This window comes from Vigna unguiculata, chromosome 6, assembly GCF_004118075.2.
Source record: "Vigna unguiculata cultivar IT97K-499-35 chromosome 6, ASM411807v1, whole genome shotgun sequence".
Taxonomy (NCBI): Eukaryota; Viridiplantae; Streptophyta; class Magnoliopsida; order Fabales; family Fabaceae; genus Vigna; species Vigna unguiculata.
The window spans coordinates 21,383,294-21,399,635 of NC_040284.1; the positions used below are offsets into that span (position 1 = coordinate 21,383,294).

The 16,342-nt window shown below is 33.6% G+C and overlaps 1 protein-coding gene across 2 annotated transcripts; it reads right to left on the reverse strand.

Moving 5' to 3' along the window:
• Positions 1 to 1,290: 1,290 nt before the first annotated feature.
• Positions 1,291 to 15,063, reverse strand: LOC114187740 (N-terminal acetyltransferase B complex auxiliary subunit NAA25). 2 transcript variants are annotated; one of them, XM_028076092.1, is made up of 19 exons: positions 14,731 to 15,063; positions 14,486 to 14,642; positions 13,777 to 13,895; positions 13,614 to 13,688; positions 12,471 to 12,564; positions 9,765 to 9,883; positions 8,820 to 8,890; positions 7,784 to 7,925; positions 7,490 to 7,665; positions 6,839 to 7,044; positions 5,984 to 6,114; positions 5,190 to 5,266; positions 4,653 to 4,727; positions 4,325 to 4,517; positions 3,825 to 3,944; positions 3,600 to 3,738; positions 3,044 to 3,084; positions 2,667 to 2,915; positions 1,291 to 2,335 (listed from the first exon to the last, which is right to left on the reverse strand). In XM_028076092.1, the coding sequence occupies exons 1-19, from the start codon at positions 14,875 to 14,877 to the stop codon at positions 1,643 to 1,645; spliced, it is 3,024 nt and encodes a 1,007-aa protein (XP_027931893.1). In that variant the 5' UTR covers positions 14,878 to 15,063; the 3' UTR covers positions 1,291 to 1,642. The 2 variants fall into 2 exon arrangements, with proteins under 2 accessions (XP_027931893.1, XP_027931894.1); XM_028076093.1 differs by lacking the exons at positions 12,471 to 12,564; positions 14,486 to 14,642; positions 14,731 to 15,063.
• Between the last annotated feature and the right edge of the window lie 1,279 nt (positions 15,064 to 16,342).

Here is a 16,342-nt window from a genome sequence, read left to right on the forward strand (position 1 = left end):
TAAAAAAAAAATTGGAGCTCTTACCAAAACTTCCTAAAAGCATCATGTGAACACACCCAAATTTTCCACATGATTATATCTGAGCATTCGAAATTTAAAAAAAGTTGTAACAGTAGAGGAAGAACTTTTAGTATTTATTTCATTTGTGCATGCACAGATATGTATTTGCTAAGTCCCCTAAACAATTTCGAAAGAAATTTATTTTTCTCCCTGTGCTTGAATTTTGGTTAAACGAGTCCAGTTGAGTTAAACTCAAAATAATTTTAAAGGAAAAAGTAATTTATTATAGTTTTTAATTCAGATAAAGTTTATTTGTAACTTGATGTAAAAAGAAATTGTGAATCTTGTGATTTACCAAAAATCCATTGATTAAATTTTATTGCAAATGGTAAATGGTATCTGCATGGAAGTCATTGCTCACGTCATAGATCCATTGCAACATTTTCTGGACAGTTTCTTTCAATTGGGTCTACCTAGAGGCTTAGAAGGATCTGTGAAGGTAAAATTTGTTTCGTCTGGTTTTTCAAAGAGGAAAACATTTTTTACTTTTTAAAAGTAAAGATAAAATCTGCTTTTAACATCTGAAAGCAAACTAACTCACTTTAGTCCCCCATTTACAAAAATATGTCAAATGTGATCTTCCAAAAGCAAAACACTTTTTTTTAAGAACTAAAAGCCAACATTATATATTTACAGACATGTTTCGTTTTTCCTAAATATTTTATTTATCATACGAGGATTTTATATGCATGTAACATATTTCTTTTTTTCTAAATAATAACAAAATATCAGTATCAGTATCATTATTGTTATACAATTAAGAAAAAATTTAAAATATAATGAGATTTTTGAAGAAAACTACTAGCAAAGTCTGATACAACTGACAGATAGCCATGTTTACAACTTGAAATTTAAGTTTTAATCACATGCTATTAAAAAAAGTCAAACCTACTTTAAGAATCTGTATACTTCAATAAAGAACCATTTCTCAAGTGTTAAAAATGTGAACTCCATTTCATTGATAATGTTAAATAAAAACGAAAATTCTAAGATTAAGAAAAAATATAAATACAGATTGTGCAAAGCTTTGTACTCGTGCTCTTAAATAAAAATATTTAAATTCCAAATTCATACCCTTTGGTAAGTTAGAGTTAATGGAAAAATTAAAACTAACTAAACTTAGGGAGGAATATAAACGCAATAAAAGATAAAGTGAAATACTAATAAAAATGTAATATACGAGAACTTTTCACTCTTGAGAATGAAAATTGCAGTGTTACTAACCAAATATGGGGATTGGCAATAACGATGCATATATCATCTTGAGAATATTTTGAAATTTGACTTTCATTAAAAAATTCGAACCAATAATACACTGCCAAAATTTCTGCTCAGACTACACTATTCTGAAAATCCGGCGACAGCTCAAAAGGGGGTGGGTGGGTGTGATTTTAATGTACACTCCAGAAAATTTTACAGGAAAAGAGGAGCATAAGAACAAGAGCGAAGAATGAGGTAGCCATAAACGATGATAACTGTTCCATAGAAGCTTGTCCAATAAGGCATTCTGTAGATGAAAGGCAATGAAAATAACAGCACTCAACCCCTGGCCTTGAATATGTGTTTTCAAATGGAGGATTGTTCATAGTTGTGCTATCTGCTGTTTCATAAAATGTAAGAACTGCAATTTTGAGTCACAGATGTCTGAAAATTCCATCAGTACTTTAAGCTTCCCAGACACCATTTTCCTGGCAACATCAGCAGGAGTCCAAGACTTGAGAGGTGGGGAGATACGATTACCCAATTCAGCGTCGTTCACAGAGCAAATAAATTTTTCTAACATGCCAAACACCTTCCCCGGTCCATCTTCAGGTTTTCTAAGAAGGAAAAAAATGTTCTCCAAATTCTCATCTTCAGGTTTTCTCATCCATTCACTAATCCATTTCATAACATCCTCTAACACATGAGATAAATGCACCACAGAATCTGTTATAGCATGAACCAGATTGGAGCAAGAAGCTGCTCCACTTTTCTTTTTCTTTTTACCAGATGGAAAACAGGATCTCAGAGAAGATTGGATAACAAGTCCATGCCACGCAAAAGGTTCTGTAACTAACTGTATCAGAAGTTCAATGCCACTCCAAGGAGAGAAGAGCTGAGGTTCTATGGACCTCATCTTCTCTAAAGTATACTTTTCCAGCAAAGAATCTACGATATTCCAAAGTCGAGGCCTACATCCATTTCCAACTGGATTCACAAGTTCATTGGAACTCAAGCTCCAAGCATTTAAAAATACAGTGAAATTCAACCAGTCAATCAAGTTGGAGTCAGAAACCTGTCAACATTTTTTCAAGAGATGGATCAAATTCCAAGAAGCACCATGTAAGATAAGATGTTTCAAGCAGAATAAATAACTTGAACACAGCCTAAACAGTTTCACAACTCCGAAAGATAATACCTCACAGCAAACACCATATTAAACTGCAAATTCAGCCTAAACAGTTTCACAACCCAGAAAGATAATACCTCAGCTCATTTTTCTGTACCACCACATCTAGCTTACTGGCATCATTTTGTATATTATTAATACAAATATAAAATATATTTATATCATGGCACAGTTACGTTAAATAATATTTGAGCAGTAGCATAAAAACTGAACATACCACAGACGATCTTTCTTCATTATAGAAACCCATGACCACTTCTATTGCTTCAGTCAGAGAAAAACCCAAAAATTGTGCATAGCGCTCCAGTAACAATTTTAGCTCCGATGTGATGTCTGGGGTAACAGAACCATTGACCTCATGCTCCTTGATTGATACTGAAGCACTTTGAATCGAGAGATAGATCATCCGAGGAAGTAGGCATTTCTTTTCAACGACTCTCTTTAAACTTGCTTCCCTATCTTTGGTCTACATCAATTGACAAACCATGCAATAAAGGGTGGGGGTCAGCAAAATGACCCATATAGATAGTTCAGTTTTTTACTGAAACAAGAACATAAACCAATCACAAAACAAGAAAGACAGGATTGACCTACCAATATTTCTTTCGGATAGTAAGAAATCCCTTCAAATGGCCCTGAAACACAAGGCAACCATCCATTATGCATATTATAGCGATCAACAAACATATATACAATAGAAAAAAAATACCAGATTAAATCTGAAACTCAAACCATGACATTTGGAACCTCCTATACGCCACAAAAAAAAAACACATTTGAGCCCTAATAGCTATAATAACTGCCGCATCATATAATTTCCATTTTATTTAGATTTACAAGCCCACACATTCTCTTCCAGACAAGTAACACCAACCCCATTCTATAAGTCTGTCCTGTCACTCTAAATTGACTATCTACTCAAGGAAACCAAGTTAAGAAACAACTTAATATCAAGTTAAATTACTTGTAATGAATACAACAAGCAACAAGTATTGCATAACCTTTCATTAGCTTTTGTTCAAGGCAAGACATCATATTGATATGTGATAACTTCGCACGTACTTTACAGATTGATATTTACTTAATATATCGGTGCCAAAAGTTGCAAGAATACGACAACCTAAGCTAGAAATATGATTGAAAAGCTTACCTAAAAGGTAATTTTTCTCTGAAGATGGTGTCCACCAGGGCCGTGACTGCAAGTCCTCATTGAAGGTCAAAGACTTTGGCCCTACCTCCTTAGACAGCTCAAGGAAGTGAACACCGCATTCCATGCCTTCAAGAAAACTCTGAGAAAAATCTGAACTGGTTAACCCTACCACTCAAGTTTATCAAGAAAGGTGATAAAACATACTACATTTCAAGCATGAATCACCTCTTCTTCTTCAATGTTATTGGCACTCTGCTTTAGTTGTAAAATGGATGATTCAACGTGAGCCACTAAATACTGACTAGAGTGTTGCAACCTATCTTTAAACTGGACAAATTCAATTACCTGGAATATAACATTGCGTCACCAATTAAATCAACTCCATGACATTGTTCTTTCAACATTACATCAGAACTGACATGACAGAAAATTATCATGCAATAAGTACATATTTTTTTACATTAACAAGAGCACAACCACGTTGATAAAACCCTTTTGCGCTTCATATTAATTTTTACTTTTGGGAGAGGGGCACTAGAGAAATATTGATGATCTTCTCATATGCGAATACCGTAACTTAGCATAGATAATCAAACCCGTTATCCATAAAGGGTTTTAAAAAAGAAAATCAGCTTGCAATTGCAACTTTATGCATCCATATTGCTCCAAGTACTTCAACTCAAAATGGAAAGTCTTTAGAAATTGTAAGCATCCAGTATACATACTTTTGAGTAGTTTCTATGTCGATATGCAAGAAACGTTAAATCTGCAGATTCTCTGAAGTGGTCATCCATAAACTTCAAGTAATCTTTTAGCAGATTGTTTAATTCGGTCCAAAGAGGAGATACCAACATCTGAGGCAATATGTGGTGCAATATACTTTCCATCAAGATGTTTTTGACATCCAGGGACTTGTACCTGAAGAGAAGAAAAATATGCTTTACACTTGATAGTGGCAAGAAATCATAGGAGCAGAAATAAATGTACATAAACCAATCAGCATGACAGACATTCTATGAAATAATGTAAAATTATAGAATTGAATTACCATACCATTCATGTGCCACTGAAAGAGCACCACAGTGGCTATACAAATGCAACAGCAAGATCTTGTATTGTGACACGTATCTGATTAAAGACAAGGAGGAGTAAGAAACTGAGAAAGTCAACAATGCACTGTACCATTGCCAATGGCAACATTGGTTCGTAAGTCAAAAGCTAACATGTACCTATAGATATTGTAGTGATAAACTCAACCCTTCAAATACAAGAAATAATATAAATGGAAAGATCTAATTTAAAACACAGCAAAAAACACTGTAATACTTACTTTAAAATCAAGACAAATCTTAGAAATGTTGATATTAAATGGTAAATGATGAACTAAACTGAAGCCCAATAACACTTACAGTATTGAGCATGGGTCAAAACTAGTACACTAACATATAAAGGCAGAAAAATGAACTGGCCAAATATATCCCAAGACACATTGAAATGTTTTCTCAAGTTAATGCATGTTTCATGGGAGATTCCAATAAATAAATATATATATATATATATATATATATAAGGCAAAACAGTCATCCCAACCTTCGTATTGCCAAGCCGAACTCCAAAACCATAATTGCCTCAACCAAATAACCAACGTTTTTAGTACGCCAGAATAACTATACAAAAAAGATCAGAAGAGGTGAACAGTGGTCAGACAATTGTATAGATATTTGAAATGTTCAAAATCAGATGATGTATATTTATAAACCATGAAAATGAGTAGCAATGTCACATATATTGCACAATAGAATCCTACAATTTAAAATCAAACTGAACAATTTAAATTGAGGAAGTGTTGGTTAAATTATTTTTAGAAAAAAAAATCTATAGAATGAATAGAAGACTCAGGTTTAGAATGAATACAATATGGGAAACTCTTAATAAGTTAAAACTAAGTTCAATGTTAAACTGAGCATGTAAGCCCATGTCAGTCCCTCGTACTAAAGCCATAACTGGGTTATTTTAAAACAAGCAATCAGTGAAGAAAAACAATAAGTTACCACTTACAAGAGCAGAAGTAAAATATCAATTTAAAAGGAAAGAAAAGACAGACAAAATTGACAAATGATTTTTGTTATAAGAGTCTGATACATAAAATAAGAAATAGTTAGCCAATATATCTACTTATTCTACATTGACAGCAACAGCCTTGAAACCTAACATTAAATCTTTTTTATGTCTCCCTCCCGCTCTGGCACACCCCACCCAAAAAAAAACTAGGAAAATAAAAAGATTCATGAGTCAACTAAAAGAATCAAAAGTATAATAAAAATAGAATATCTTCACCTTTTTTTTCAGTGTGCATTACAAAATACAAATTTAATACAACATACCTGGACCAAAATGCTACATATCATTGAAAGCAGCTCCTCACCATACGTGCCCTCCTGTGGATCCAAATCTTTTGAAAGTGGAAGGTTTGTGCAATACATCTCAAACATTTGAACACAAGAGGCCTCAAGATCTGAGACAAGTTTAGAAGAGTTTGCATTCATTACATTAACACTTAAAATATGAAGCACAAACTATGAAGGCAAGACAAGTTATGAGCTCAAAGCTGGAGAACATTGTTTCAAGTGATACAACCAAAAAGAAAGAAAATTATATTGGAATAAAATAATTAGGAAGGAGCCATTATGATAGTGTGAGAAAATAACATAGTTATCAACTTCAACAAATAGTATGATTTCAATCAAAAAGATATGAACAAGCTTGGAAGTGAATTAGACCATCTAGACAATGACCCTGTGCTCTACATTGGCAGGAGAAGCAAACAAGGCCTGCACTTCTATAAAATGCAAAAGAAAAATAAAAAGGAGAGTCAAGCATATTCTGACACATGGAACACAAAAAGGAAGTTTGACAGTTTTTAATACTACAGATAATAAATTTGATTTTTTGTATATCTTAAGGATGTACTAAAAACTGTTATAGACAGAATATTATATGTATCAAACAATAATTTCTCCTGTTCATTAAAATAATCCTTAGGGCTAGAAGATCAAATACATGCTCAATCTTTGATTATAGAGGATATGGCACTGAAAGACTAACTCCGTAAAAGCTTAATTTGTAAGGTGAGAATGCAGGCATGGTTTATATATCTAATAGGCAGAGCATTGGAATAACAATGAGAAGATTTAAAGAATTAATGCATACAAGTTAGTATGCAACAATACAACACCCACCCCCTGCAGAAGATGTGGATATGTCCCCAAGCAATAATTGTTTAATTTTGAAAAAGCTCATAGACAGCCCAAGAGCCTTGGTTGGTGGAGCTGATAAAGTGTCCCGAGCTTTCATTAACTTCTCCAAAAGTTCTGTCCTCTGATCAGCAGCGAGCACTTCAACAAACATCTCAACATCGGACGTAAAGCAGCCCAAGTGACCAAACCTATGAAAAATTAAGCAGAGTTCTTACACAAAAAAAAAATGTAAAAGCTTCACTTTTACAAGCATTACTTTAAATGTACAAGGGACAACATTATTAAAGAAGAATAATTAATACAGCTAGTTAATCCTAAAACAGAAGATCATGTTAAAACCTACTTAAAAGTAGGCAAATGGCATAGAATTGAAATATATCTTCGAACAGAATAAAAGTAATGAAGACATAAAGAAACCAAAAATAGAGTTTTCACACTTTACAATTATAAAAAAAAACTAAGCCCTCAATAAATAGATCTGACCCACAAACCTAGACTTTAAACTCCATTGGATTTTTCCCCAGTAGCATTTGTCAATGTCAAATGTCATTCCCGTAAAGCATTTTACATGCATGATATTCAAAAAGGAAACTAATAAATCACAGGAATAATAACTTCTGCACCATAAGCTACCTGCAAAAGTATTGCACAATGCCATCCATTACATCATCATCATTTCTTTTCCCACGCAAATGCTTTCTTCGCTCAATTTCCATAGTTGCCAGGTATGGACACCTTATCAAGTTATTAACAGTATCTGCTAGCAACTTCTGTACACATGCTGAAGCAATTGACATTTGGCTGTCAAACTGCATTCATATAGTAGTTTGCAATTATTCAGGAATCAAATTCTGTGAAAATAATCAATGGTCCCTCTATGCATAAATAAATGTCATAAATAAAGGCAACCATAGACTAAACACTCACCTGTTCTTCTGTCAAGTGTGAGACTTTGCAGTTGACAAACTTTGGGGGATGAACTGGATCATTAACAGCCTCATCACACCAAATACTGTCATCTTCTAACAAACAGCCTAGGTACTGAAGGAAACCCTCCCAGTCATCAGGGCTGCATATGATGAAACAATATCAATGGAAGAAAAAATGGGGAACAAAAGTAAGGGACGTGCATAAAGAAAACCATGAATGAGTTTAATTCAAGAAACAAACATTTTAAAATCACTTCACAACTACATTGACACGTCAGCTATATCTCAAGTACAACATAAAATATCATGCTTGTTAGAATAATTATTAAATCTATTATGTTAGAGTAATTATTAAGTCTAAAGTAGGGAGAAGTCTGTTGAAAACCTCTTCCAGCTGTACCTAGTTCTGTGCCTAGGAGTCTAGGGCAGTCTGTTGATCTTTCATCTTGCCGTTGTATAAGATTTCTATCATTATAAATAGAAGATCATAAGAAGGTCTTTCAAGCCCTCCAAAATATATTTTTCTCTCTTTTGAATCTTAAGTATGTTCAATAACACACATCAATAAGAAACAAGAACAAAGAACACTTGAAAGTCAAAAGAACAATTTACAATTGAAAATTAATATCATGGAAATCAAGTTTGCTTCACAGCCAATGACAGAATAAGAGTTCGTCTCGTGGATAGCAGTCAAGCTTTGAGACTTCTGTAGCCTACATACTATAGGCAATTAAACAATTCAGAACTCACCTTCCTACTACTAGTCCATAAGTTTACCACTAAAGACGTGACTAACAATGAACATTGAACTATGTAAAAGTACATAATTACCAAAAGGAAAAAGAAGAAGCAAGAATAGTTATAATAGCATCTTATTCCATATTCAACTTATAGCAGCCTTTACACACGTTGTGTTAATGATTCTCTTGACACAACCAGTACCACTTTTATCCATTAACAACAACCACCAGTGAACAATTTTAGTTTTTTATTTTTTATGTATAAACAATATGGGTAAAAAAACCCAGGCATACCATAACTCCAGAATTTTGTGAAAGATGTCAGCTGCTGCAGTGTAGTCACCTGCCCGAGCCAGAAGTCTCCCCTGTCAACTTAAAGTCAAAGTATAGAGGTTGATAAGAGAAGTCAAATAAGAAAAGAAAAAACTTTGAATTTCTGCTGATTTTTTACTATTCTATAAAAGAATAACAATATTGGAAATGGAAGGAAAGAAAACATAAAGGAGGATAACATAGAACAATACTGAAAAGTAAAATTGAAATCAGAAAAAAAGATTTTCATTTATCTGCAGGTCAAACAGGGAAAAATTGAAAGAAAATGTGATGATCGCCACATAAAGCCATCAAAAACAAACCTAGCACAAAGCAAATTAAATTTTCTTTTTGGTTTATCATTCAATACAGCTAAAAGGGTACAAAAGAACAAGTCTTATGGCGTGTTTTCCAGAGAAGCATACTTCAATGTTATTATGTCCATTGGAAGTTCAAAGGTTCCTCTAAGGTTAAGTTCAAAACTTCCTCTACAGTCTAACAACATTTTTAAGTTTAGTACATTTTAGTAAATCTCTGACTCCTTATATATGTCTGATGTGTTTCATAATTAAAAACCAAACATTTTCTCCTACAATCCCTGAAAAAGACGCACTTTCACTAGTAAATTATAGTTTGAATCTAAAAATGTACTTCTGTACAGATTTTCATTTCCGAATAGACGTTTGAAGAAGAGTTTGCCTTGAAGGATCAATTTCCAAATATTAAATCATGACAATACCACACAGAACGGAACATTATGGAACATACTAATTTGCATGATTATGACTTTCCAATGAGCAACATACACATACCAATATCCCCTTAATTTAACTGGATGGTCATTTGTACTCAACAAATAATGTATGAAAGTCAGAAAATAAACCCTAAACACAAATTAGAAAGTACGAAGAGAACTATTGAGATTACCTGCATCCGTAGCTTATCAACTTCAATCATCAGCAGTGATCCTAATTTTCCAGACAGAATTTCTAAGGCATCCCCAAACTTAGCTTGTCGTTCCAATATAGAAATGTACATTGTAAGAGCTGCAACCAATTTCAAAAATTTAAAACACTCCACATGTTCCAATATAGAAATGTAGATTGTAAGAGCTGCAACCAATTTCAAAAATTTTAAACATGTCCACATGGTATACTCGATGACACTAGAAAGTCTAATGGTAGATCATAATAGATAAGAAAGAATGAACACAGGGCATTCCTCTTCTAGAAAGGGTTTCTCGTTTCTTTTTCATCTTTCTTCTTAACACTAATTAGTGTTCAATTCAAGATGCTACTATTTCTTGGAATTTTCACCTTTTGTTACTTGAATGATAAGGAATCCTTTGAGTTGGAGTCCATTTTGAGCCTTCTTGACTTTGATATATTATCTTCAGGTCCAGGTAAAAAGAATTTGGTCTCTTGACCCCCTTATATGGTTTCATAGTAAGAATTATTCATCCAGAAAATTATTCAAAGTCTAAAGCTCCTCTAAGGCCACACTTTATTTGAAAAGTTTTTCATAACAGAACTATTAATACCATAAAGAATTCAGATATGAGAGAAAAAGGAAAATGAAGTCCTATTAAAATATAAAATTTAATTAATTACACGAGCTAACAACACAATTAGTTATACATACATAGGAATAGCTTGAGATACATGCTAGATATAAGACCAACCAACTCCAGCTGCCATAACAGAATGACAACTGGCAAACTCAACTGACTCCAACAGTCATAACAGAATCACAGTTGGCTATCTAACTCCAACAGAATAACTTGGGCTACAAGATAGATCTAACCCAACTAACGCCAGCTGTAAAAACAGAATGACAAATGGATAACCCAACTAACTCCAACTGTTATATGATAGTTGGCTAACTCTGACTAATTGATGACTCGACAGTCTACATATAAAAGTATACTCTGTTAGTACACAAGTCCCTGTGTCACACAGTGCTGTTTCATCGAGTTGTCAGGCGTGTTACAAGCTAAGGGTCAGTTTCCACATGAAATTTGACACTGATCTGTAGCTGGATTTTATGATCTTTGTTTAGCACCTTTGGAAAATATCAGATGTGTCCAAGGACCTTCAACCAGTGTTATCGAAACTCAGTTATGGTGCCGTCATAATGGAAATCAGTGGCGGTTTTGCAGCCTGCCACTAAAAGAAGGCGGTGGCAATGCGGGTTTTTCATGGTGGCTACTTTTTGCATTATGGGTGGCGGGTGCGGAACGGCTATGGCGGAAAAGGCGGGCATCAGCGTGAAAAAGAAAAAGGAGCAGCAGTGTGAAGAAGAAAGAACGGCTGGGCGTGGAGAAGTGGGGCAGTGGAAGAAACACTAATGGCAGGGTGTGTCAAAAGCCCAACTTATATTTTGTTAAGAATTGGGCCGGTCCAATACAACTTTTTTTACCTATCCACCTAATCTTTCTTCTTCAGCATCACTGTACTAACCTTGCTACTTACCCCCAGTTCGACGTGACCCACCGTCGCCCGCCACCTGCTGCTGCCTCCTGCCGCCCCTCATTTTTCTATATTTTCATTCTACATTATCTATATCATATATTATATTTCTTTTAATCCTATGTTTCCGCTCCGCCATAACCCGATATGGTTTCCACCATAACTTTATAAAGGATTTGTAGCTCTGATATTTTCCGTTATCCAATATCGATAACACTGCCTTCTACCAGTATTTGAAGAGCAGTTTGCTGGTTTTAGTGCAAGTGAAAAGAGGATCTTATTCATTTAAGACATTCCATCCCCCTCTAGATCATCATCATTGAAAAAGATACTTTGGCTAAGATTCATTTAAAGACAAATTAAGAACTTCAAAAAATTCCACATTATGAAGATATGACAGGAGAATACATAAATACATTCCTAATAATACATATATAATCTAAATATTCCTTATTTATATAAGATTTGCTTTTCACTTCTATAATCATATAGAAACTTACGCAACAAGTTTCTAATATTTTGGAAAATCATTGTGTCTATCCTTATTAGCATTGTGTTGAAGCCATGTCAAAACTATGTCAAAGACGCAACAAAACATTATTCAGATTGGGCACTTCACCAATACATGTCATACGAGTGTTCAATCATGCTGAACACAGGGACACACCATTTAAGAGGCATGCCCAAACTTCATAGATTAGAGCATTTGGTTGGAATGTAATTCTCATATCTTGGAGAGCTCCCCAAGTGAGCAACTTCTTTGGGATAAGACAAGGTGTTTGGCTTCTACTTAATGTAAAGCTGGTGGTTTTGTTACATAGGTTTCCTTCATACATGTGTACATATTGGTTATCTTTGCTTCTTTGATGATTTTATCTCTTTCGTTTGTATTTTCATTGCTTAAGAGGATATCTTATTCTCAAATTTGTGTTTGGCTTCTACTTAATGTAAAGCTGGTGGTTTTGTTATATAGGTTTCCCTCATACATGTGTATATATTGGTTATCTTTGCTTCTTTGACAATTTTATCTCTTTCGTTTGTATTTTCAATGCTTAAGAGGATATCTTATTTTCAAATTTGTGTTATCTTCTCCTTCAATCTAGATGAATTTATTTTTATCAAAATAACCAATAGCATTAGAAGAAAAGAAAAAAATTAAGATCACCTTCGGGCTCGTGTAAGCTATGTGAAGCTACATGTTTCTTAAGTAAGCCTTCAGCTAAAAATAAAAGCTTGTCTTCTCCACTGCCACAAAGTACCTATGAATAGCCCAGTTCCCATAAAATAAGTAAATAAAATGTGTTCTAAGTGAATAAATATCAAGCCCAACACCATGAATAATTTAATATATCTGAACAAAAAATAAAAAGAATGTCACATTAATGAACTATTAATTTTGAAATTTTCATAAGGCACGGCATGTTTTAAAGCCAAGTTACAAACAAGTAGCACAAGGGCAATTAGAAGTTTGCTTTATTTTATCCACAAATATTGATATCAACAAAAGTTCCCAACTCAAAACCATTTTATTGCAACATAATAAATGACATCGACGGTTATTGCTTCAAAGACCTTCAGTTGGATATTATTTGCAATCCAGACAATGCAATATGACTAAGTTCATAACTGAATCGTGATTCACATGTGTAAGACACATGCTTATACAGTTTCATCATGAATGAGACCAAAACTTGAACTTGAAACCCAGATCAAACTGTTGAAATACTGCAATCAGCAGCAACATAGATCTGCAGTCTGGTGTCAGACATCCCTTGATAACAACACGAGCTTTGTGTAAAACATCTTAAAACTATATTGTTTTATTGCAAAGTAGTTATGTAAAAATGTCTGGTGCGAACTAGAAATCTTATGCACTAGATAACTTTTCTTCCCTAGAATTTGCATGTTCTTTGAAGAATTATGTACTGGCAACTGAGCGGTAAAGAAACCAAAAAATACAGACTTTTTAAACACAGAATTAATAACAACTACAACGAAAAGGGAAAAAGGAAAAAAATCAACAGTTAACTAAACCAATGTCCATTCTAAAATGAACAACAGAAATGGAAAAAAAAAAACAAACTAAAATGTAGGCCACCACAAACTGTAAAGATACCAACTTACAACTAATATACTGGCAGTGATCATGAATGACATTTATACTTTATTTTCTTATATATCCATCATATCATGAAATTTCACGTTCTGGTCAAGTTTATCCCCTTTTAAACTGACAGTGCATTTAAATAAACTCTTATAATAGGTACTGCAAAAGATAATTTAGGTTACAAATTGAACTGCGGAGAACCTGTAATTGGATGCTACAAACTGCCCAAAGAAGAAACCTTTCTTCTCCAACAAGCTTGTACATTTTGATAGCTGTCTGCCAATTAGACAACAGAAAAACGTAACTTTTAAAAATAAATAAATATATAAAACATAAACATACATTCACATATACACACACAAACCTGTTGTTGCTTCACAAAAGAATACTCTCGAACATAGCAGTTAAACAGCCCCATCATTAGATCCAAGTTACCCGGGAATTTACTACAGGCAAGTTCATAACACCCGGTAGCCAAGTCCACTGCACAAACACAAACTCTAGTCAACCAACACACACATAACCAATGAATAAAAAAACCATGTTTATTTGTTAGGCTTAAATATGTCATAGATCCATGTAATTAATCCACATTTTCATTGTCATCCCTTTACCTTCTTTTCAATAATCCCTGTAATTTTTATTTTTTTTCCACTATTCCTCGTCGTTACTTAGTTGTTATCAACAATTACTTCAGAAACCACAATTTCTATTTATTCCTGCTAATAAAGCTAGTGTTTGTTATTCTAGTCTCTGACTTAATAAGCATCTCAGGATTTAACAAAGCTAAGCAACGGCATGGAAAGGGCCACAAATTCGAACATTCGCGGGATTATTAAAACACAATATTAAAAGAACCAAAACAAGACGTAGGTAGATTGCAGGCATTAAGAGAAAATTAAAGTCTAGTTGTTAAGAAGCATCAAAATTCGTAAGTTCAACGGACAAAACAATATCTCGAAGTTCTGGCCAGTTCAATCTCTACTTTCAATTTTAAAACATTGTATGCAAAAAAACAATAATAATAACAGCAATAATAAAAAAAATATAAAAATAAAATAAAAGAGGCTAACAGTGATCCAATCGCTGAAACACAATCTGAAGCGTGCTGAGAGTGAGATCATCCATCAGCAGATAATCGTACGCGTAGAGAACCTCCTTCGCCTGGAGCGCAACGGAGAAGGCCTCGTCAGGCTTCGTCATCCGTTCGAGCACGAGCGCTTTGAGAGCCTGAATGGAAAAGCAGGAGCACGAAGACAGCGTGAGTTGGAAAACAACGAAGAATGAACGCAATGAAGATGAGAATTAGGGTTCTTACGAGAGCGTAGGGGGAATTAGGGTACTTAGCGAGGAGCGTGGTAACGTGCTTGAGAGCGTTCTTGAACTGGCGCGAATCAATGGCGTCCCATATTGGACGAACCTTGCGCTCGGGAATGCCGCCGGCTAAGCCGAACTTGGATGCCATTGGAATGAATCGAAGGTTCCAGAAGGTGAGTGAGTGAGTGAGTGAGTGAGTGACGATTTCTGCTTGGTCGAATCGTCACGAACAACGCAGAGAGGAAGAAAAAGAGAATGCGCTGTGTCCGAAGAGAAAAACCTGACCTAAAAAGAAAGAAAGAAACAAAGAACTGAAACTGAAACTAACAACAACTGCGATGGGCTTGGATTAACATGAAGTGAAAGTGGACTTCACTACTAAAGATTTATATTACTATAACATTTTTAGATAAAAGATTTTTAATATTTTATTTCTTTTTCTAAATTTCATTCCTTCTTCTAACATTATTCTTTTCTTTTTTTATCTCTTATATTATTACCAAATCTGATGCTAAATAATTAATTGTTATAGGGTGATTTGGCGGCAAGAGTGAATAACTTCTGTTTTTAATTCGATCGAAAAAAGAAAATTGGACAATTTTTTCCATTTCGTGGAATGCAGCCAAATTAGACATGTTTTTGTCAAAAAAGTATATTATATACTTAATAAAGAAATACACGTCTTATGGTAATTATAATTTTTTACTTGGTTCTATTTTTTAAATATATGTCGTTCTTACTATATTTGATGTCATTTCACTCGTCATATTCTAATTTAAAATCGGCCCAAAAAGTCCAATTTGTTTTTTGTAATAAAAGGCCTAAAAACCTGAATTTTTCTTATTGCATCCCTTATTGCTATCTGCACCCCTATAATTTTTAAAATGGCTGCTTTACATTTGACATTTTATTTGAACGTTGGATCGTTTTTCCCAGTCTTATTCTATGTTGGCCTAATTTAACTTTGGAAAAATAAGGAAATTATAGAAACATAATAATATTCAAGAGAAACTCTTATCTTTGTCACAGAAAAAAAAAACTAGGTGCAATATTACAATTTATCATTTGATTACCTATAACTTTTTATTAGATAAATTTTATTAAAAAAGCTTAAGTTCAGCACACTATATGTGTACACAAAATTGCAAAGAGAACTATAATGAGGAAAAAAAAAATTCCCTAATAACTCAATGTTAACCCAAACAACCAAACCATTTTTTTATATTTTCTTCTACATTAATTCAGAGTGAAATAAAATGAAATAACATTGTTATTATTCTTTGTTTGAATATTCATAACTTTTCTTTTCTTTTTCCAATATAAAAAGACTAAATATTTTCATTAGTTCAATTTCCTTAATCTTGGAGTTGATTGAAAAGTCTATTGATTTGAAATCACAGGATGGGTAGATGTAATAAACGAGGAATCTATTTCTAAATTATGTTACTCTATTTCTTTTTCTTCGTCTATAATAATTGAATTTATTTTTCTTTGTCTATAATAATTGAATTTATTGAAGAATTGCCAATTTTGAATTGTATCTTTCAAGTAGGATTTTTTATCTTCTTTTCTCTCTCAAAAATGGAAATTTAGGAAAGTGCTTTATAAACATA